The 25,164-nt window shown below is 34.9% G+C and overlaps 1 protein-coding gene across 1 annotated transcript in view; it reads left to right on the top strand.

The window, feature by feature from the left end:
* LOC124635755 overlaps positions 1-25,164 on the top strand; it is a 112,225-nt gene that overhangs the window by 77,192 nt on the left and 9,869 nt on the right. The window contains exons 13-15 of the mRNA XM_047171706.1: positions 15,807-16,081; positions 23,013-23,249; positions 23,355-23,738. Of these exons, the coding sequence (XP_047027662.1) occupies positions 15,807-16,081; positions 23,013-23,249; positions 23,355-23,738 (896 nt within the window). The remainder of the gene's footprint in view (positions 1-15,806; positions 16,082-23,012; positions 23,250-23,354; positions 23,739-25,164) is intronic.

The raw sequence follows: 25,164 nt of genomic DNA, 5'->3' as shown, positions 1-25,164 counted from the left end.
TTGTCCTTCGAAATTATGCCGTATGTAGCGACTTTAGGATATATTTTTGTAAGGATCGGGAGAGAGGCAAAACTTGTCCACAAAAATTGGCCCATTCAATTTAAAACCGTAATGTAAAGTTGTAAGATTTATATTTGATTGTATGTTTATTTTTTAACAGAAGCCCAAATCTTCCATTGTGATCTTAGAACGTGAGGTGAATGTTTACTTTTCCCCATAAATCGCTTAAGGAAAGGTGTTCTTATAGCGTTATGGAACAATAAGATTTTAATCAACCTGATAATGCGGGCATGGTTTTTATAAGCCATCTAATTTATAGCGTTTTATGGTGCTCTAAATAAATGCTGTTATAATTTTGTATGCTATTATTTATCTATCTGGTTGAGAACTTGCAGCAGAGAACTTTTGTGTAAGAAAACAAAGTTTTTCATTAGGTACTGATATATCGACCTATAGTTTTCAGTCGATAATTAGTTTTTAGGATAACATTTTGAAGTTTATTGCAATACCAATAAGTTACATATTAAAGTACAAAACCCATTACGCCCATTAAGGTATTATAAAATTAGTCTCATTATTACATGTATCTGCGCAAATGAGGTCTAAATGAAATTAGACGTGATTATTATATCACTGTTAAACTATCGAGGTTAAACACTTCCAGTTTCCGCCTATAGGTAATTTTGATTTGAGATCATTTTGTTCGATGTATTTGTCTTCTATGGGTATTTAACTGAATATTAGTGGTTTAATTTGTTTGATAGGTCCCTTACGGTTAAATTGACGATCTTGGATCCATTTGGATTATACTGGTAATATTTTCTCATTAATAGATAAAAGATAGCGGGAATAAAGTAAATTATACACTATCGTTAAATTATATTATTTTATATTATCATATAAATGTTCACGCCCGAAATTCAGCTTGAAAAATCCTATCATATCTTTTGAATAAATAATGACTGGGTCACGTACAGTATCCATTATAATTCGAATGCAATTGTGAACTTATTTGCAATCGTTTTTTTATGCAACTAAGTACCTACCTGCATTACCAGTGCAATTGTCAACATAGCCTTGAAAAGGTGCATTAGTGTATACGTTCTAAATTGTGTATGACTCAAACCTACGTTAGTAGGTGCAACCACACAAATACTTATACCAATAAATTAAAATGCCTCTTAACAATTAACCGTGTTCGAGATTTGAATGTGTCGGAACCGGAAGTAGTAGGTACGTACCTGTGACTTCCGGCCCTTCCGGTCCCTGAATGGAGTTCTGTTGGCCCTATGAAAGGGCTATTGTGGCCCTTCGGTTTTATTGGCGTTTTTATTACCGATATTTACATGGTTAATTTGGGTGTTATGGGGCGTTGACCTTGTAGCTTATGTGTCAAACTATTGTATCATTGTCGGCTTTGCTTGTAGAAATGGGTTACCTATATCACCTATTTTCTGTCTCGAGGTCCGAAAGCATTGATTACCAAGTTCAATGTATTGGCAAATGATAAGTGGATGATCAAAATTGGATATGATTTTTGAAAGCGTGGTAGACAGACAGAAAGAGTTACTGTCGCGTTAAAACCCCAGTTACATTTTATCCAGATGCTGGAAGTGGATAATTCCCTTGGTACACGGCTGAAACCCTAGACAACAGCTATTAATAATTAACAAAACCTTCAATACCCACACAAACAAACCTTAATAAATATACCCTTGTGGACACATTACGATGTCCCACAAACACGCATAACGTGCTAACTATGGTGCTCTGTGCGGCTATGCGCGTGCACCGCTAACTGATAGTCAAACAATAATTTACGTTATGTGCTGTAATGTTGGTGATGTACTTACTAGATTTGGAAATGTATTTACTTATGTACATAGATACTTTATTACAACGAAAATTCATTAGGCCAGTATTCAAAGAAAAACAAATTATCTCTTTCTCAATAGATTGTCCTTACATGATTATGATGACGAATCTCGTCCTTTCCATAAATTCTAACTCTGTAGGCACGTTAAGATAAATAGATCCATAACAAGAAGTGGTGCTTTAGAAACTGTGGTTTCGTTTTTTCTCCACCTTTCTTAGCTAATGCTTTTGCTATGTAAGATTAAAAATATTTTCTGGCACGAATTTGATACCCTCCGGAAGAGTTCCCATTCAAAACCTATAAATTCATTGTAATCACTACTAAAAAGTGCGTAAAAGTAATATTTCAAACTGACAAACAACTAAGTAATGTACTTCAATACTTTAGCTATTGACTCAAACAAACGTGCATCGCTAAATGTTCACCAAACATGCGCACACGCAGATCATGAACAGATGATCGCTGGCTATGTGGGACGGACGGAAATTGTCTTATTTACATAAAGCAAGTGTTTGTGATTGCGTTTATTGAGAAATGTGGTGATTGATCAATCTTTGTATGTATTGTTGATCATAGGATTGTATACAGGGTTACTGGTAAGTAGACCGCATCCTTTCATGAGGTGATAGTATAGGTCAATACGGACAAATTTGACCCTGGGATACACTGGGCAAAAGTTAACCCGTTTCAAGATAATCGAATTTCAAGATCTTTTCTTTACAAGTCATCTAGGTACACGTATGAATTTTTATTATTAGTTAAAAGTTTCGTTTTTGCGGATTTTTGTGTATTTTGTGCCTTTTTGGATAGCTAGATAAATGTAGATGTTTTTTAAGTATTCTGCACAAAAAAATGAATAGTAATATTTTTGAGAAAATAGCTACTAAAAAAGTAATTGCTGTTTGCTAAAATTTCCTCTGTGATTTGTACAGTTTTATGGTTTGTTATAATGAAGTGATTCATCTTCTATCCAAAAACACACAAAAATCCTCAAAAACGAGACTTTTGACTAATAATGAAAATTTATACGTGTACCTAGACGACTGATCTTGCAATTCGATTATCTTGAAACGGGTTAACTTTTGCCTAGTGTATCCCATGGTCAAATTTGTCAGTATTGACCTATACTATCACCTCCTGAAAGGATGCGGTCTACTTACCAGTAACCATGTATATGTTTGCACTGGACTTTCACTATTTAACAGACAATTTGTTGAAGATGTAGTGGGAAAACATGTATTAACATAGATATGAAAACCTATCAGGTACTTATGTAGGTGAAATTCCACAAAAATTAATCGAATAAATAATTTGTACGCGACGCGTCGGCGCGCGTCTACTGCAATTTTGCAGTTTCGCAGACATTTTAGAAATTTTCGCACGCAATTGATTACTGTTTGATAGAGCGATTAGGCCAGAAGAAACATTTTTGTGCGTCCCAGTGCCGCACACCGGTAGAGACTTGACTTTAAAATGAAAAAAAAAAAAAACTCTACACGCATTCTAAAGGCAGCTGCTATTTTATTTTTCTTTAAAAGTTTTACCGCCAGAAACTGCAGTCTGAAATTATTTCAAGTTTAAGTGCAGTTGAGTGTAAATAAGTAGGTTCAAGTTTTTTTTAAGTGCCTTATTCTGTCACAATACATAATCCTTTTTGAAAATAATAATGCGAGAACAAAAGCGTTTATTTTGTAAGATCAGATAAGTTTAACTGTTCGTTAAGTACAAAAGACATTATGGCTTTGTTAACGGCATTGTGTTATGTAGGTTCTCGTACATAATATTTATTTTATAGTTTTAGACTTTACGAGTTACAGTCATTATGTATTTTACAATAATATAAAACAATCAGTAGGCCACACTTTGAATCTTTTGTCAGGCTTATTTTAATTACTAACGGTTTTCCTCGGGTTTGCCCGCATTTTGAGGAAATTACTCACCCTGATGTATGTAGCCTTCTTTCCACAATAAGTCGACAGCAAATGTATTATAGACTTAGCATTTGCATTCAAGTTTAAATTACTACTTTATAGTCAGTAATATTAGTCATAGATATCCTTGCCTAAAATCGTTTTTTAACCAATTTACCTCAACATTATGTAAGAGATTTTTTAATGTTTCCCAAAATCATTGTCATCTGTACTACACTATTTAATAGGTACACCTGATGTCTTCAATCAAATACGTATGTAGATATTATTTTAATAAGTATGACTCAACTTCTAAGAAAATAACGACAAGTGTGACCGTGAAATGTGACGTCATGTCTATCGTTTGTACCTGTCGCATGCGTTCATAGGTAAATTAAAACAACAAGATTGTAATCAAACATAAAATTGAATTAATTATTGAGGTACTATGTTAACATTTTCATTGTTAATGATGACGTGCAGACTGATTGTCGGCAATGACGGGTGTTCCCCCTCAGGTGATCAGCCATGACTTATTTATAGCAATCATATCATAAGCATATCTCAGATAGGTGCAATCTCCATTCCCTCACTCTCAAAGACCGAGGCAAAGACAGTTCGATACGACCGGATGATGCACAGGTCTATTAGCATCAACTTCGGGCTGCTGAAAGATATAATTGTCACACAAAAAGCGATTTCAGCCCGACCGTTGAGTCAAACCCGAGACACCGTGCCCAGTGGTCATATATTCCTACAATTAGTATGCATCTGTGCTATGGCTAGTCAAAGACCTCGAATGCACAGAAACCACAACATTATAATAATAACACACTCCAAAGCCTCCAATAAATATAAACATGCAGTTGTGTAACAAATGTTAGAGTTGGCTGCAAGGTCAGCAGGTGCCGCAGGGGTCAGTGCATCGAGTGGGGCGCGGTGTGCCACTGTCACGTACGGCACGAGATCTTCTACTGTCATTTGTTTCATATAGACATATTTTGTGTAACAAATGTTAGAGCTAGCTGCAAGGTCAGCAGGTGCCGCAGGGGCCAGTGCATCGAGTGGGGCGCGTTATACCACTGTCATGTTCGACACGAGATTTTTTAGAAAGAAGAAACGAAAGAAAGAAACTGTCATTTGTTTCAAATAAACATGATCTGTGTAAATAAACTAAGAGATAGGTGCAAGGTCCGCAGGTGTCGCGGGGGTCAGTGCATCGAGTGGGGCGCGGTGTACCACTGTCACTTACGGCACGAGATCTTATACATACTGTGATCTGTTTCATAAAACCGAAAGAAACATACTTTGTGCAACAAATCTTAGAGGTACGAGCTAAGTCAGCAGTGCTATGCAAGCATCTTAGGTGGGGCGCGTTGTACTCTTTAAACTAGCACGTTTACCTCAGAAGTGGCGTATGAAACTGTTCCTAACAACGAAATTGGTCGACCTACCCCGGCGCTGTCTATACCTCAACATGAATGAGTGGCACATACTGGGGCTACTAAAATATCCGCTTTTGAGGTTTGAGGATGATCTAACAACTAGGGAGTATTATTCATTATTGGTAATATCACGTCAAGTTGTGGTCAGGTGACTGTCGCCCATAAAATTAAAAATAAAGAAAAAATCAATCACCTTTAAGCCGACCCCAACCTATTTGTGTGGTCGTGCAAATAATGAATTTTACTCGGTATTTTTTTACTTTGCACGTTTTGGTTTTATTTAGAGCCCTACGTGACTAAGGTTTGTGGTTGCAGTTTCATTCTTTTAAATCCCAAGTTGAGTGAGACGTTTTATTACAACAGTAATATTTAAGACTTATGCTTAACCACCCATAACCTATTTCTTTGTTTGGAACTTCGTAATCCCTTCAAAATCAGAGATGCCTTTGTTACAGGAGACCTTATCTATGCAAATATTTCAAAGATTATTTTCGTGAGACCTTCATAAAATTAAATGAGTTACCTGTACAAATAAACAAACTTTGCTATAAGAAACCTATGGAAACAAACACAGATCAAGTCATCGAACTCCCTTTGTCCACCCTTTATGGCCACCATAATATTTATTGCAAGGGTCCTTTGCATCACCTATTAATAACTCTTTGAGGCTATTCAAAATATTATTGTTTATTTGTTAAGTTTTGGGGTCTTAGCCTTCGCTTTTCTGGTGACTGGATGTTTGGTGTTTCGTCGTCTGTCGCGGTTTTCGTTCCTATATTAAAAATAGCTTTGTTGCGACCTGAGAGCTTGCGTGATTGTTTAAAAGAATTGCCGTAGCCCTAGGTTCAAGAGTATTTAGAATCTAGAAGAATTATGGAAGCTTTTTAACCTTGACAATCTATCTATCTAATGACATTTCTATCCGAAAAAAAAAACGTGTCTAGATATATAAAAACAATCCTGTAACTTTACAAGGAGATAACATTCCTTTTTTTGGGAACTGAACTTTAACAAATGTGAAATGTTAAGCAAAAGATGAGAGTAGATTGTGTCAAGTGTCAAGCAAAACGTATCTGTACAAAAATCATAAGAGAAATTACTAATTCTAATCTCTGAGACAAATATAAAATGTATCTCGTAAACATACAAAAATCCAACGCATTACATAGCTACTATCAAATTATCACATGCCAACACTCGTCATGACCAAGGCTATTCGTTAAAACGAGAGCGGTTATCAAACATACAGGGTTACCGTCAGTGAGTAAGATCACTGAGTCACGAGGATCGCCCAATGATTCACTATAGCTACCAGTATTACTTGAAACTTGACGAATTACTACTCAATAGTAAATTTTACACATACCTGTATAAATACTAGTCAATTATATAAATTATGGAATGATAATATAACGTCAAACAAAGACGTTCTTTGATTTGGGCATCAAAGATAAAAATAATATATGTAGGTTCTTCAATTAAGTCATTGTTTACGTAGATGACATGTTTAGAAACCAAAACTCGCAAATTATATAGGTACCTGGAAGCTAGCGGATTAACGCTAGGATGTTTGGTTTGCTTCAAATTCAACGTTTGACCTCACCTGTATTTTGCACGTCTATTGTTCCTTGTTGATAGTAAATAGTAAAATAGTTTCTGGCCCTCACTATTGGAATTATTGATGCACAATCTCTGTTTAATGAATTGAGAGGACTTTGAAGTTCCAAGCTATTTTGGTTGATACACTCCGATGATTTTCTATGATTCTTGTTGTATTTTCTGCACTGAGTGTTTTCCTCGATGACGTCATAGGAAATGGCTCGTTTTGAGAGGCAGCTGCATCTCATTACTGGCACGTGAACGTACTTATATGAGTAAACGGGATAGTTTAGTAGGTAGATATGTTTGTTCGTTGTACTTGTTAGGGATATTTCCTACAATGTAGTCGGGAAATGGTTTGGTGAAAATCCTCTATTCATGCCCAAATAGCTACAGTATTCACCTGCTAATTTGCATTCTCTTTTTTACTTTTTCACTATTAGGCGTAGGCTACTTCTCCTACACAGAAGGTTCGTCAATATGGTAGGTTTACATTAGTCAATAGAGTTGCATTTGCGATCGTTACAATCTTATCAGGAAATCATATGACAATACAGATACAAATAAAAATTACGACACTATGATTAATAACAACGCAAAAACATTTAGGTGTAATAAATTTCGTAATTATATCATCATCTTCCTGTCCTTTATCAGAACCGATTGCCGTTGACACTTTTCCACAAATATATTTACACCTCATTAGCCTAAACATACATGAATTTCTTAGAATTCTAGATTTAAGCACCACAATCAGACATTGTTGTCAAATTTATTGATTTACATCATTCGTAAATATTAACAGAAGCTACTGATAAGGATTGCAATATGTCTCTATCGTCCCCTTATCATGTGCCTTCATTGAAACCTAGCGTCATACGTTGACAGTTTTACGAAAATTATAATGGGTCATAGCAATATTTTGAGAATTGCATTTTCCCTTTTTTTGGGTGTATCTTTGTATGTATCATATTCTTTTTCTTTTTCCTTAACGGGAGTCGTTTACAAATCTGAGAATCATTATAAGTTTTTTTCAACATTGTTTAGTTTTGAACACACTATGATATAAGTTTTTGAGCTGCTAATTCTAATTCAGCTAGGACATCCTAACAGACACAATTCAAAGAATAATGGATATTTGATGGACTTCTAACAGTCTTGTACCTCTCAGTAAGTAAAATTATACTCGTCAGGTTTATTGAAAAGACTACATTTCTTGACTTTTGTTTGCTTATTTTATAACAGTCAATGTCAATGTCAAAATTTAGACAAACAAATGACAAAATGTAAACACTGCGTGGGAGTTGCGTCTACTCTTTGTTTATTTTATTTAGTCTAGGCATTCCATTTAGTTTCTAAATCCATTAGTTAACATCATTTTGTACATATTTACTGATCATACATAATTGTGTTTGTAAATATGTGTTTATGTCATCGTTTTAAATTAATGTACCTACAGAGGTAGGTGTACTATCTGCTTAGATATAACTGCGCAATTTAATGTGTTTGCAATTTAATCATTTTGAATCATAAAAACTTTACTTATGTAGTTTATTGTTCTGAGAATATAGTTGGATAGATTTTATACTGTTTTTTTTTTGTAATTGACGTCAAGAAAAAAAAATCTGCCATCTTGTGAATATATGTAATTGAAAACATTCTTGCAACACGCAGAAGGTATTAATTGGCTTCAGGTTTACTATTGGTATGTTTTAATTAATATCGATCTTGCCGTAATTTTCTCTAGTGTTATCCTACCTAATTAAAATGTTACTTAATTGCAGTAGTCTATGTAGCTAAGAATGTACATATGTAAACCACAAAATGAAAACACGTGTCGACTTTTTCAAAATCAAAAAGTTAACTGACAAGAACTATCAAGTTTCACTGATCCAAAATGATAGCTTAATTTTCTGCTTCATGCCAAGTTAAATTAAACTTTATTCTTATAGTGATAAGATGCATTTATGTAAAGCAGTAAGTTATAATTTGTTTTATAAAAAAGCTCCGTTTTGTAAGACGCACGGATAAAGTTACCCCTTGTTTTAGGAACGGTATCTTAAACCTTTTTTTGTTAAAAAATGTTGGTGTTTTCTTTCAACGTATTTCTCGTTTGTTTATTACTTTTTATTTACGGTTCAGATAACTTTATATAAATACTTTATTATTATGTCTGGGATATACCTCTAGTAATATCTTCTTTAAAAGGTGAATGAAAAGTACATATTTGGACATAAAATGATGCGATTCTATGTAATTAAAGTTTGACAATAGGGTGCTCTGATACAAATTGATCAATCTCCAAATTATTTCACGTAGAAAGCAGCTTATCCACAGATAAAAAATAAATAACAATCAGGTGCAAATCATGTTTAATAAAAAAAATATTTACCACTAAAACTTCAAACAGCTTTGTATAGCTGTCACCAAGACTCCTGACAACCCTATACAAAATTTATGTAACCTTGGCATTGGGCACATGTCGGGTTTCAGTAACTCGAGTTTAATCTACAACATATGCTCGACTTTGTCGGTTGTATTTTGGGGTATTTCGGGGCACGGTGATAGATGAACGGTGGATTTGAAAATAATGTGGGCGTTTTGGGGTTTGTACCGATAAAGATTTTGGTGGGAACGGGGTATCTGTACTAACATTATGAAACTATAGAGCTTTTGTGTCGCTTGTCAGTGTTTTTCTCAGAAAGTTCTAGTCTGATATTCTAGTCGATCTTTCAGTGGTAGGCTACTTTTTACTCCGGAGCGCGAAGTAGTTCTCTCACTTCTCTCAGTAATAAGAGAAACCATACTATCGAGAGAGCTAAAACGATTAGAATTAATCAAATTTAATTCTAATAGAAACAGATAATAGACTAGACTTTTATAGACCTTGAAAGCTTTTTGTAGCTCTTCTTAATTGTTCAATCAAATCAAGCCGATTATTCGACACTAATTAATCATTTCATTGCAATGGCCTCAAGGAATTGCGAAATTAAAATCTCCTTTGAATTCACTGACCATACTAACATCTTAACGCAACAACTTTCTACTCCAATTAAGATAAGATCTAAAACTAATGGTATCGCGTGATAGTAATAATTATAATTTATGATATCACCATATTTGAAGATATTTGATTACGATATAAACAACTAACTTATCTCTCACGTTGATCTAGCACATAAAACAAAGTAGAAATTAATTATTTTTGTGTTATCTCTGGCTATTTCTTAATTGCGAATGTGTTTTTTTTTATATTTTTTTTTCTATCTCTGCTACATGCATGACATACGCTGTATTTTTAATTAGGTAATTTTATAAGTCATCATCGTCATCTTATTGAAAAGCAGGAAAAAACGTGCTGCCCCGAAAACAAATAAAATTGAGGACAGAGGGATGAAAATCATCGTCATCGTAGCCATATGACATCCAACTAATATCCAAAAAATTATCACAGTTGCGTACAAAATATTGTTTCCTTAAAGCACTATGCAACGATAATTGAACTGATTTTGAAACGACTGACTGTAACCATGTCATCCCGATTTGTCATCGTAATCTTCAGACGGCACTCCTTATCAAAACATGGTTCAGCCGGAATTCGCACTAACATACCTGAGATAAGGATCTTTCCCGTCCCTCACTCAAACACCGCATTTTTCCTACAAATTCCAGATAGCCAGAATGTTATCGGGACTTGCATAACTTGACAAATATGGCGTGGTTCATTACTAAAATATTTCTGGAAAACCATGATAATTTTGTGATGATTAGTGTGTTGAAGAAGAAAGAGTGATAGTAAGTGCTGGATCTGAAACAAAATATGTCCTAAAATTAAAAAAAATGGTTCGTTATTATTTAAATGATATGCACATTATTCAAAAATTGTAATACCAGCATTGAATCTCGTACTATCAGGGGCCAATTTATCTCTCTAGGTCTCATGAAGAGAGAACTGCTTGTTGACATGTATTGTCAGAAGTCTTTCCTCTAAGCCTTTCATCTTGAACGTTGCTCAAATCTCATAAACAATTAAATATTCACATCCCCACACTTATCATCATATCCACTACACTTATCATAATACACTTATCATAATCATCAACTAGGTGCACTACCACTAGTCAATCTAATTCGTCATCGATGTATGCATTACCTTTGTAAATATTTGCCTTCGCATTACCTGAAGGCGTCCCACGCTACGTTAAGTTTACCTATACTTGCAATACAAAACCATACGTCACAAAGTCAACAGTGGCGGTATTAGTCATACTTACAACGAAATAAATCATCAGTAGTTTATTATAGATATCGTTCTAATGTTATTCAAGTCATTCCTCAGTTAGGTCCCCCATATCCTATACAATTGTCCTCCAATTGTCTCCGAGCAAATTGATTCAGATTAATAAAGTGCTGACGATAAGTGACGTCGTGTGTTATCAATATTGTTTCACTTGGTCGCTTCGACAGTTGCTCGAGCACCGGCTAACAGTACGATCGTGACCATTTCCATCATCAGATACATCGCGAATTTCTTACAACTACTCCATACTTAAAAATAGTGGATTATTACCTATAGTGAAGTGGTTTTTAGTGTTGACTGTGTAATAAATAGTGTATTTAGAAAGAAGTTAGAGGTGTATCTTAAAATAAATCTGACTAATGAAGAGATGACGACGGTGCAGTCGAATGGAATGTTAAATGATTGCCATACTCATGGGAAATTGTGAGTTGATTGAGACTTTTTCAATTATTTCTAAAAATATTCAATAGTTTTAAAGATTCTGTACGTTTCTTATAAAGTGCAATGCGTTAGTCATTGGCAACCAGGATATTAAAGTACTGTATGCAGTAGAGTTTTGCTTGAGTCACTGCAATTTCGTAAACGATATCACGTGATGTATCTAAAATATTTTTTTCATTTATTTGCCCAGGTGTATAATTCTGGTTATCAACAGGTATACTCGAACCATCTGCGATATTTGCATAATCTGAGATATCTTTAGCTATGTAGAGGTAGTTGAGGGTAAAGTTAAAGGTAAAAATATGAAGTTAAGTTCCTATATGATGACAAAAATTTATCACGAAATGAAGAGATTTTCATATAATATTTTAATTCATAGCTGTCAAATTGTCAGTAAAAGTTGTGTCAAATTGTTTGTATCACTATTATTATGAATTGATTATGTGTAATTTCTAAAGAATTCGGACGTTTAGAAATAAGTTAATAACCAAAGTCACAATGATGTCATTCTCAATGGATTCCTTTTGTTTATCTTACATTTTGTTTTTCTTTTCATAAAATATAACATGCTTTATTCAAAATGTGTCACACAGAGGGTTTTCAAACAAATGAATAATTAAGTGACTCTTGTTAATAATAACTGCATTGACCGACTTTGCCGTACAAACGTAGTAAATTTTCATTCATTGAATTCGTCATAAGTAATTAGTTCAGTCTTAAAGTAAAATGTATTGTTCAAGCATAGATTTGGTCTGTTATTTATACAAGTGTTTTAATATTTTTTGGTATTGTGCAATTTGATGTATACTTCATACATAAGTTAAAGGTATATGCTGCTATCTTTTTTGTTTACAAAACAAAAATAGGTTTCCGAGTTGAGAACCTCCTCCTTTTAGAAAGTCGGTTAAAAAATATAGCACAAAAGCACTCAGAGATTGTTCTACTTTTATAACTATTTAAAATAGGTTTTTCAACAAACCAGAAGTAACGTTGATCACCGATATTATTATTATTCTTAAAAGCAGGTATTCCAATAAAAAGAAAATAATAAATTATGCCGTCGTATCGAAGCACCATTCTCATTACAATAAACTACTGGTTCAAAACATGCGTGGGATTATAATCGGCTTATACTTTACATTCCTTGATTCTCATGAAAATGTAAAAACATTAGAATCACATAACCTTCTTGTTCATCAAACTAAGCATAGATCACGATATGGAATATTACATGAAGTGTGCATCTTGCATCTATGAACTACGAGATGTTTGGGAAATTACTATCGGATAAATTTTTAACTGTTAATACTAATGAAACAATGAGTCATCGTCTGGGAAAAGGCAAAGCAGGTGATGACTGATGAAACCATGTACAATAGTCAATTTCCAAAAGACGAAAGTTTAGTTCCGAGCCCTAACTTTAAGTAAAGTTAAGTCCTAACTAATATGCCTAACAGCCAATTTCTTCATCAAAAGTAAATGTCAAAGTAATGTCTAAAGTAAAAGTAACGGTCAAATTCATTTTTTCTATTAGATTTGCTGTCACTTTAGCCTTGAAAAATCGAATTTGACCGTTACTTTTACTTTAGACATTACTGTGACTTTTACTTTTGATGAAGAAACTGGCCGTAAGACACAAACTAAAAACTATACTTTATCTGTTTGGGGAGGGAATGTCATTTTTGACAAAATAACTAAGATACAGGCACAGGAAGCAGTTTATGTGGGTGCCTGAAAATCGAGCAAATTAGCAAACCCATAAAGGAGATATTTGTCACTTTGCAATCAAAAAAATTATGCGAACCATTTATCCTTATATTTGAACATTCGTTTAAGTATTAACCATATACTTTTGATAGCTCATTAACCCTCCATTTCTTCCTGCTCCACGTTTCACACTGACGCCTCGAAGGGTCACAATAGGCATTGTTTTCGAACCCATTGTCTGGAGCTTGTCACTTTCATTTGCTACCTTTTAGTTGGCCAGACATGTCTACGTGTAAGTAAAGCTCGAACTAATGGCAGTAATAATTGGAGCCTATTGTGTGGTCTTGCCTTTACAAGGACCACACAAAACGCGTATCGTAGGTTGATTGTAAATGATGATGATCATTTGGAAATTAATTATCCTGAATATTGAACTTTTTTCGATTTGGTACCCTACTCAGATTATTTTTATACTGAGCAAAGACTGGATAATTTTATGTTTCCTTTATAAATAAGATTATTGCCAAAACCTGCGACAGGTTCAGTCCAAGATCTCTGGGCTACTTTTTTGGATCGTCTAAATAATTCCAAGAGCATTTAGTTTTTTTAAGTAATTTTCGTAAAAAAAACTTTGTATATTTTCTCATTCCCAACTCAGAAAGATACCGAAACATTGCTTCCATAACATACCAAAACACTTTTACTCTAATGATAGGTACAGTAAAACTAAAACAAATCATAGCAACCAAGCTCTATAATAATAAGCTTAAAATCGTTTTCACGCGTCCGCACTCAGAATAAATTGGCCTGAATTGCATGGCATGCGCATACGCCGGCCGTAGGTAAACATCGAGTGTCTGGATTATTTTACATTGTTCTATTAAGTGTAAATACTGGGCTTTGTTTTCAGTCTAGGTACGTGCTGAAATAGCTTAGTACCTGTAGTGTGTTATTTTAGAACTAAATTTGGAACAGGGCAGGAAGAAGAAGATAATAGTATTTCACAGGCAAATAGTTTTAAATAAATATATGTATGTTTCAAAGAGTTTATAATAATTTTCTTATACTGATCCAATCAGTTATACACGTCAAGATACTTCGTTAAAATAATGCAACGCTAAATCAAAACATTGGTGTCAGACCCTGAACATGACAGCAACTTGTGTAGTTATCAATCAATCAACTCAAACTTATCAATCCACTTATAAATAGAGGCCACTATACCTAACAATAACATAGTAAAGTACTACAAAACCAAACCTTCATTTAAATGCAGCATACCTTAAATTAAATGTAACTCCATTCAAACATACCTTAATTTAAATGTAACACCCAAAAGTACCATTATCTCTATAACATACCATTGACAGAGGATAGGTGGTATAACAAACAAAAAAGTGTATAAATAAAAAGTGAAAACACGGCCGTATATCGGTGCCAAGGCTTAGCTAGTTATCAAAACAACCGGTCTATCTAGAGGCCGGCAATTGATAGACTACACTTGGTATGAGTATTCGTGTTATACATCACCTTGTGGTGTATCTTTTAAAAGAAATTGGGTACGAAATGCTTGGTAAAATATCGAGGGTATTTTGGTAAAGGATAAAATTAGGATGTTAAAACTAATCTGTAGGTAACTCGCTTATACCATCATTATAATGAGTGAAACGTATGAGTGAAAGAAGGAAAATCTATTTCTAGATCAGGTTATTTTCAGCTGATATCAATAGATTTACCTTGGTAAGTGTTGTTTGAAACATCGATATATGTATACATATGTACGTTTGAAATCTATGGTTTTATTGGAATACACGCTATTTTAGCTTTTTTTCATTACTAGAGTTTTGAAGGCTTTTTATGGAGAGCTGAAATCGCCTTTCATTCCTATCCTAATTATACCACCTACTGTATCTTTATCTAACATTCTATTAGGCACATTTAGATACTTACAATATGTCTTCGCAATTTTACTCCAGTGTCGCAAACTGCGCAAACGCTTTTGTCTCCTGACAGGTTATTATCAATACATTACAAATAACTGTCTCCCCGTAACCCGGGACAGTGAGGCTGATAACTGTTACATCACTAGCAAGCATACAGACACACAGACACACAAGCATACAGACACACAAACGTGTTGCTCTTCGATCGCATAAATCTTTGTGTTGTGGGTCACAAGGAAATGTATGCTACATATTTGTTTCTATTGAGCTTATTCACTTTGTAGCAAGTTTTTGCAACAGCTACAAAGTTATCAATAAGGTCCTCTACCGGGGGTTAAATTTTACTCTAGTAATACAGCCCATAATCTAAATTTCGCTATCATCTTTGCAGTCAACGTAAACCTAATCGTAGGCTGCGTTATTCTTTGTCGTCTTTCTATCCTAGAATTGATGAACTATCATTATGAAAATCCCTTTTTTAATCTATGTTAGTAAAACAAGAATCTCTGTTCAGATCTATTTCAGCATCATCATTATCAGTATCTTAATTCAGCAAACTAACAGAACCTCTTTCGTTGTCCCCAGGCCTCTTCAAAGGCTCAACAACAACGCTAGACGGGATCGGACTGCGGCCGATGCCAGCAGAACGACCCAAAACGTTGAGAAAGCTGAAGTCAGTATACGACGCGTCCCCGACTGAGCCACCTCCACCACCTCCTACGAACTTAAGCAGCAATGGACAGGCTTCGGAGAGGAACGTCAACGGAGTGGAAGACGAAGTTAGGAGACGTAGTAATACTACCAGCTCGACGCAGAGTGGGGACAAATCGCTCTCTATACTTAGTCCATTTGATGAGCAGGTAAGACCAAAACTTAATATTTTTTCGTAGATAAAATCCAATAAGCTTAATTAGGGTCAGGGAGCTTTTTTAAGAATATTTAAAAAAGGGATTTGAGCTTGCCCTTACTTATATTGATCTAGTTCTAAGGTTCCACGAATGAATCAAATATCGAAAATCACAATTACGAGACGATACAACTGAATATTACGTATAACTGTATATACCTATGCTACGTTATTTTAATATCCAGCAGTAGAATTCTATGCGTGACAAGACACAATAAATTTACCATGAGGTATTAGTCTTCATAATACTCGTGTATGAGGATATCCACACTGATTTATAAGAAGATAAAAAAGAACCGGTCTTTATGATCGATAATATTTATTATATTACTAAGTTCTGCTAACATCAGTATGAACATTGGTGATCAGTAATCATAATTATATTATGGTCGATGATGTTGTAAAAACTTCTTGTAACTTATTAACATAATCGGACTTTTAACCACAGAACATTACATACGTTAATCGTTCGTGGTAGTCTTACAATAAGTTTCTTAAATAACTGTTTACAAATAATTGCTAAAACGGGACCCAAAAGGTACTTAATTTTAATTAAAAATCATTTGTATTCAATACTCATCGGACGGTTATAACTTTTCGCTTAGAAATTACAACATTTCTAGAAATTATGTTTCTACCGTGACTGCATATTGGTTTGGTTATTGCGCATATTGACTATTTCCTATATAAGTAGTAATATTAACTTAAATAGAATTAATTAACTTTGAGGTCAGATCTCTGCGGGTCAAATTAAATTACATCATTATGAAATCACGCGTGTTAACATTCGTATGTAAAAGAGATGTATTTTTAGTTTTGAAAACGTACTCTTTTAATATTTATCTTTTATCACCTGTTTAATATTGGATTGTGTAATTTTGAATCAATTTATTTAAATTAACTCCTTGGATGCTCTTAAAGGCTTATAAAATTTAAAAAAAAAAAAACTTTTTACAAAAAAATGACTTCAACTAATAAACCACCTCCTCCGAAGTTTTACAAATATCTACTATGCCGAAAACCGCATCAAAATTGGTTAATCCATACGTGAGATAATCGCGTACAAACATACACACAGTTCAAATTGAGAATCCTCTTATTTGAAGTCGGTTAAAATATGGAAGTTCTTTTCATGCACTGTTGTTTAAGACCAATATTACAACGGAAAAATTTGAGTCTTTATCCTGTGCACTAACCAAGACTGCATTAAATGTATTAAAATTGCACTTGAACCGTCAAAGTAAAATGCTAAACAATATTAAGTACGTTGAACCACAGGTGTTTAGTCAAAGACAATTTCCTTATTTCCTGCCTTTGTTAGGTACGTCAGTGTATTTCAAAAAACCCATTGTTATGCCAAATCGTATGGTTGTCTGTCACGGTTCATGGGTTTTGGCGGTTGGTAACTGCAGATGTTTCATTTATTTTAAATGTATTTAAAACCGTTTTTGTTTGTTTAAGTAAGTTTGGAGTTTTGTTCATGTCTAGGAGTTCATGTTGCGCCCGCGCGTCTTTCATTCTTATAGTGGTTACCGGAATATAACCTACCTGCAAAATATTAGTTGTCCATTAGTATAGTTACTAGGTAGGTGAAGTAAATAAACGAATGTGTATTAATATTTTTTTTAAGATAATAGCTTCCATCAGCGATAATTCCTACTGTGTACTAAGATTAGCGTGTTCAAGTAGATATACAAATAGGGCTGCCATCCGTCCGGGTTTCCCCGGATTTGTCCTCGTTTTGACCCCGTCCGGGGGACGTCCGGGCGGGTTTTCAAAAAGCGTCCGGGGAAAACCCGGACACTTTTCATGTAAGAAAGCACCTAACTGTATTTCCGTATTTATCGGCATTATGATACAAAACACTAACCTCATTCGGTGTAAGAGTACCCGTCCGGGGAAAAAATGCGATTTACGTCAAATGTCCGGGTTTTTTTTAATCTTTGTCCGGGTTTGGCGAAATTCGAGATGGCAGCCCTATATACAAACAAACTCTTTAGCTACACAATGATAAAAGTATGGAGGTAAATTGTGACGCAGCATCAATAATAATTATTGAATGATCAATGTTTGCATACTTATATCTTTTAAACTTCGACCCTAAAACATGAAATACTGCAGCTGATTGCTGATAGTAACATTGAAATTAATAAAATACTGCAGCGGCTAGTAACATTGAAATTTTTCTCAAAGGCCAAAAATGTTAGATCATTGACATTTTACTAACGAAGCATTGACATTAAACAGATAAGAATAATTAAGTGCTATTTTACTAATTAAAACCCATTTTTGTTCAAGGCCACTTATATGAGCTCAATGAAAAGATGATAACTTAGACGTAGCACGGTCGTAAAAATCATCATTTGAAATGCTAATTCTAGTGATAACGTTTTGTAAAAATACACTTAAATATACGTTTTGCATTTTAAGTATGCACTAACGTGTGTATCTCTGAATGTTCCTCGTTATTTATTCCTACAAGTTGCGTAGATAAGCAATGGAAAAACTGCGTTTTGTTCAACATCAGTTCCTGTGTTTATGTGTTTTCTTATCAGTGAATACATTAAACGTAAGGTCGTTCTCGGTTCACATGGTTTTGAAGACAGGTTCTCGTTTGGGCAGCTTTTCAGAGCATTTTCAGAATACCATTATTTTTTTGCCGCTAAGAAAGAAATAAATAAATCTAATCATTTCCAAAAGTTTAATGAATGACCTTTGTCATTGTTGCATTCAATATTAGATAAAAATGCAATTGGTGCCAACCCCAACATAGGCAGATGATGACAACTGCCTAGTGTTTTCAGAACTATACTTATTATGCATTTGGGCCATATAAAGCCTGATGTTTCACACGAACGAGACCTTAAGATAGAATTCTGTCATTTAAATACCTCAGTACCAAATACCCAATTACGCTCAACGAATGTGGCATGCAAGCGTACGTGCCAACTGCTGCCGATCAAACAAAACCGCATCAGCTGTTCGAGCCGGTAATAAGTGTCAATTGACAATACGCCATTTAATGACAAGACTAGCCAGGTGGTAAGACAGGTGATCCTTTTGAACATGACACGTTATGGTAGTTATTGCGACTCACGATCAGCTGTATGGAGGTATTGAGGGGATTAAATGCAAATTGACGGCTAATGGTTCTCGAATATGGTGGTAGCATCTGTTGTTTTGATGTGGTCAAGTTCTTGGTTAAAGTGGTAGTTCTGTTAATTACTATAATTCTTAGTAGTTTGAATGTTTTGGTCAGTCTAAACGTACTTTTGTACTTAATTGAGTAAGGTACAAGAATTGGATACTGATCTAGTTTTCGTAGTTCTAAACACTTCAACTTTTCGTAATATAATTTTTACTCGATTTTTTGTTCGTCGTTTGTGATCTCATTTTAAGTAGCAAGGGTACCTACAACTATTTTTTTTTAAAGACCGGTCATTGTACTTTAGCGTAGGCACCTGCGAAGATTCAAGTTCGTCATGATCCTTAATTACCATAGCAGATTCGATGACAACATACCTACTCGTATCACATATGATATACTAAAAGCACCCCACTTAATCTTGCTCCCACAAAAAAAGTTTGAGCAAAAACTGGTCACAAAAACTGTGACAATAATGCGGGTGATATTCAGTACCCACATCTAGAGGAGACGTGGTCACATTACGTGCTCATCTTGATAATATAACGTGTGGGAAGAGAAGATATCCCACAGAGGTGTGATATGATTTAGATACGTGTAAAAAAAATTATTATGGAAGAAAGAGGAAAGTGTACAGCTGCATGCGCAGATTAAGACTAAACTGCTCTATACGCCGTCGATCTATGCATTGGTTTCGAATCTCATTTGTTTTCTGGCTTCCAGTTGGGTAATCTTTCACTAGAAAAGAAATTGTGGGTACTAAAGCTAATCTTGTTGCTCTAAGGCTCGTTGATGGTGTACAATAAGCAAGTCCAAGTAAAATACTGGTGCTCAGCTTCGTATTTAAAGTCGACCCAGACATATCTGTGATAGCACTAGAGAGACATAACAACGTGAAACGAGATCATGCAAATGACCTGACTGCATAACACGTCTGACCTTTAAGCCACTTATCACCCATAGTCATTAGAAGACACAGGCGTGACCCTATAATGTCAATGTGACTTTCTGCCAATCTAATCTCAATAAACCAGTCCTCTGCAACCATTCAATATTCGATTAATGGTTTTCTAACATGCATTTTTTGTGATATTTTGGTATTAATGTCGATTACAATAAAGTCCAAGTTTCACTTGTATTATGGCATTTGTATCAGACAAAGAGGCAAGGAATAGGAATAAATGTTGAGTCAAGCCCAAGTTCTAAATGGTGATGATGTCCTTTACAATACAATTGACACAAACATAATTCAAAATATCGATGAAAAATGAAGTATGAAGTGCACTCTCTGTAGAATTATCTACTCACGGTTTGTAAAGGCAGGCAGGTGTTACCCGAGGCAGATGTTGCACGAGAAAGCTCCCAAGCTCATATGATTGTGTTTGTTGATAATATTGAAGTGCCATTTCAGTTTTATATGGCAGGTTACTTTAGTTTATGCGTGTTTAAACGGTCGTTTCGTTTCAAGGTGTTTTGGTATCATTTAGATTCAATGTTTCCCAAAGTGGGCGATAACGCCCCCTTGTGGGCGCTGCAGGTCTCAAGGGGGGCGGTAAGAGACCCAGAAAGAAAATAGGGGCATTGTGTAGAGGCCTGGGGGGTGATTTGTAATTTTATTTAGCTAGGAGGCCTCTTAGACAACGACTTGTGAACATCAACTAATATGAATTACAAGATTGCTCAGACTCGGTTCTATATTTCTCTCCACGTAATTCATATATCTGTCCTATTTTACTGAATATAGAAAAAATAAAAATCATGTCAATGTCAATCAGTCGCTCCGTTTCGTAATTAAAGTAGACACAAACAAACAAATAAAAAGGCAACAGACACACTTTCGCATTTCGATAGTTATTAGTACTCGTAGATATCTATCATGTTTTAACAAGTTTTTGTTAAATAACCCGAATTGTGAATTCCTGTATCAGTCGGCTAGTTCAAGTTGTACGACCAGGATGGCACGGGTAGAAGAGACAAGTCACTGAGGGTGCCATTCTAATCTGCAAAGCCTAGGTTCACTTCATTATTCAAATTTTTAACAAAACTACAACAGTGCATGCGCAAACAAGGCATGACGTCGAGGCGGCACTGGAGGGGTGCCAGTCCGGCTGTCACCCCTCTCTTTCTCGTTTATTTATGTTTTTTCCCGGTTTACTTAAATTAATTCCTCAAAGTTATAAAAAAAAAAACAGTTTTTTCAACATTTCTGGTTTATTCTGCGCCCTTTGAGTCAGTCAAAAAATTTTGCGCTCGCTGCACTCGCGCCTTTCACTTAACAGTGACTATTTTCTAATTTCTTTAGGTATCATTGCGTCACAAAAATCAAAAAAATTGCGCTCGCGGCTTCTTCTCTTTGCAGTGTTTTTTTTCCACACTTGTTGAGGTACTTTTGTGCCCCAAAACTAAACAATTTGCGCGGTTTTTTTAACTTGTTTTGGTACTTTACTCTTCCAAAACTCAAAAATTTCGCGCTCGCTGCGCTCGCGGCTTTTTCACTTGTGACTGGTTTTTATAAAACATGTTTGGGTTCTATTATGTCCCAAAACTCAAAAATTACGGGCTCGCTTCGCTAGCGCTTCAAAAGTTTGCAGTGATCTGTCTCCGGTTTCTTTATGAGGCAAAAAGCAAAAGTGCTCAATAGGTAGTCCGCCCCGGTTGCCACCCGATGCTACGCCGCCACTGTAAGAGTCAACTTGAGACCTAAGCGCCGCGGTATGTTACCTACCTGCGCTCAGGTTTCAAGTTGCGGGTTATAGTAAAAGTTTCGTTTAGAACTCTCCGTTATATAGGTCACAATAATTAATTAATTTAATTTGAAGTTATAGTGGTTTTTAAATAGGTGAAAAAATGGGGGGCGCTAAAAAAAATATTTATTCTCAAAGTGGGCAGTAGACAAAATAAGTTTGGGAACCACTGATTTAGATGTTTGGAATTAATACGAGCGGTTATTATGTCGATTTTGATGCTGCTGCATTTTAGTGATACATTCGTAATTAATAGAAAGGCGATGAACACATTTGTGTCTTTCGGATAATCGCCTAGCATTACTGTCTTTATTACACAAGTTTACTATTAAAACTATTCGAAATGAATTAGTAATTTTCTTAGACAAAGTTGTGAATATCTGAATAATGATTCGGAAACAACTTTTATTAAAAGGCCGGTAAATAATAAACCTACTTCTAACACCTGTAGAAACCGGATTAATGTTGACACTATAATGGAGATTGATAGGCAACCATTGCACGCCAATTCTCACGCTAGACATAAAATATATGTTTTTTTTCCATAAATACCTGGGAGTTTTATGAGAAAAACTTAGATTGTATCAACGATGATGAAGCTAGGTGTATGACTAATTGACTACACGTGTTTAGATTCTAATCAAACGGTATTAAACATTTATAATTAGGCATTAACACTAGAATCTTCTTATTAGGTATATTTAAGTAGAATCACGGCGTATACATACAATTTCATGTATCATAATAATATATGTTACCTACGCAACACTACATCTTAGCAACTAAATATGTATAGCTATAGTAGAGTCAATAACCTCTTTCGTATCTAATAATTACTACTTATAATTAAGATTGTTATCTATAAACAGTTTAATCAGTAAGGTCACTTCTATTTTTAGTATTTCCAAGTACCCCTGAATATAAAGTGTTCTTCTTTTCTCTCTCTTTCTTAATGGATGTTTTCTTGTTACTTTATATTTTTTCTTTGTCCTCAGGAGGAATGGGCAAAGATCTCAGAAATAATGGCATCGTTTGGCAGCAAGCTCGTGAGGGAATCCGTATTTGTGTCAGAACTAGAACAGGAGTTCACTTCAAGACTTGGTCTGAGTTGCTCCGAGTCCAGTCTGAGTCCATCTGTGGCCTCAAATCTTGGACTTTGGTTGTCTGGCATGGGACTGCATGATTATGAGACGTTGTTCTTAGAAAGTGGCTATGATGATATCGATTTTGTGGTAAGTTTTAATATAAAGTTTATAAAATCATTAAAAGTTGGAAAAGGAGAGGATGAAATATTAGATTTTAACGAATCAATCACTTAAAATAAACATTTGTTCCAGAACGGTATCCTAGACGAAAACGACCTCCGAGAAATGGGTATAGAAGAACACGATAGACAAAAAATACTAGAATCAGCTAAACAATTACCTCTTAAAATAACTGAAATAAGCAATAATCATAACAATAACAATATAAGTAAAAGCCAAAACGAATCTGTAGAAGAATGGCTAAGAAATATTAACTTAGAGCAATATAGTGATACTTTTAGAAAACATTTGTATGTAGATATGGATAGAGTGAAAAGAATTTGGGAAGTAGAACTGACTGCTGTACTGGAAATACAGAAGGCTGGACATAGGAAAAGGATTCTGGCATCAGTATCTGGACAGCACAATGGACCTGCTAATCATATGGAAGATATCAATGCTGATCTCAATACTTTGGTAAGTCATATTCATATATTCAATCTATTGCAATTTCCTACTAAAGAAATGGCACCTTCACAAGTCTAGTTACGCCTATAACCACCATTCTACGCAAATGAAATGGGCACTTCAATAGTGATTTCCGTCGTATCAAAGACACTGCTAGTAATATTTATATCGACGTTTATGTCTCTCGATAAAATATCCTCTACATCGACAGGTACAATAAACAATAGCTTGGCATTATCATAATCACTACTTAGCGGATCATTACGATTTTATTTCATGCTAATAAAGCGATTAATCATTGATTTCGCGGAAATCAGCCCTTTGTCATAAGGTTTATAGATAATTATATCTTGGAATGTGTCTTCTTCATTCATAATTGGTGCTTTATTTCTGTCTTCATTATCATTATTATTGTTAGCATCAGAATCAAATATTTCGCTTTTTGAGGTGATTTTTAGTTAGATCTAATTTCGATTTGTAATACAAATCACGTCGTGACCAGTGTCAATTTCCTAGCGGAAACCAATAGTCGCGCCCGCGTCGGTGGCATCGACGCCTCGATAGCACACCAAGTGCATACAAATATCGAGTAATCTATTTATCCAAAACCATTGTAATAAACACGATTAAACTATCATTAAGGTCGTCAAATCCGCTCTAGTAACATTTCACGAAAGTTATGGGCTTCAAGTAAACGTTTCCTAATGGTGTGACATCTATTTGATTTTCTTTTATGATTGCTTAAGTATGAAACCCTGTGGGAATTAGTATGTCAAAGTTTTTTGATTAATCACCTTGTTTAATAAATTTCTTTCTTCGTTTTTGCATTTACAATTGTCAGTCGCTCAGAGTTAGTTGGTTTTGTATTTGACCATCCCATTCTTTCTTTTTTTTATTTAATCCGCATCTATAATAAATAATCCACATAAAACGATATAAAATAAATGATAATGCGTACTTAATAAGTGCTCATGGGGCTCACGTGCATGGGTGTCAACACCATGCATACTAATGCATGGTTTCCCATACTCCATGGTTGATCAATAGCTAGAGAAAGCGATTACAACACCGCTATAGTAAAGTTTTGATAAGCATGTTGTAAATATCACGTAACGGATTTTTGGAGACTTGACGAAGAATTCTAAGTAGATTGATGGTTTGGCATGGAAGACGAATTGAGGGCAATGGTTTAAGCGTGATAGATTTTATTTTGTGTGGTGAGAAAGTAGTCTGATTTTGTTAAAGGAGATGCAATGAAAGTGAAATTGGAGATTTTGGAAATAACTTCATGTGTTTCGTGATTTGAAACCGTTTTGAAGCTGCATTGCTTATCAGCTGTTTACCGCGGTTCCATCCGCGTCCCGAGGAAACTAGCTCGCGGATAAAATCCTCATTCAAATCAGTTTGGTAGTTCTGGTGTGAAATTGCAACAGAC

Source organism: Helicoverpa zea, chromosome 13, assembly GCF_022581195.2.
Source record: "Helicoverpa zea isolate HzStark_Cry1AcR chromosome 13, ilHelZeax1.1, whole genome shotgun sequence".
Classification (NCBI taxonomy): Eukaryota; Metazoa; Arthropoda; class Insecta; order Lepidoptera; family Noctuidae; genus Helicoverpa; species Helicoverpa zea.
The sequence above is the reverse complement of the archived record's forward strand: the minus strand, read 5'-3'. Positions and strand labels throughout refer to the sequence as shown.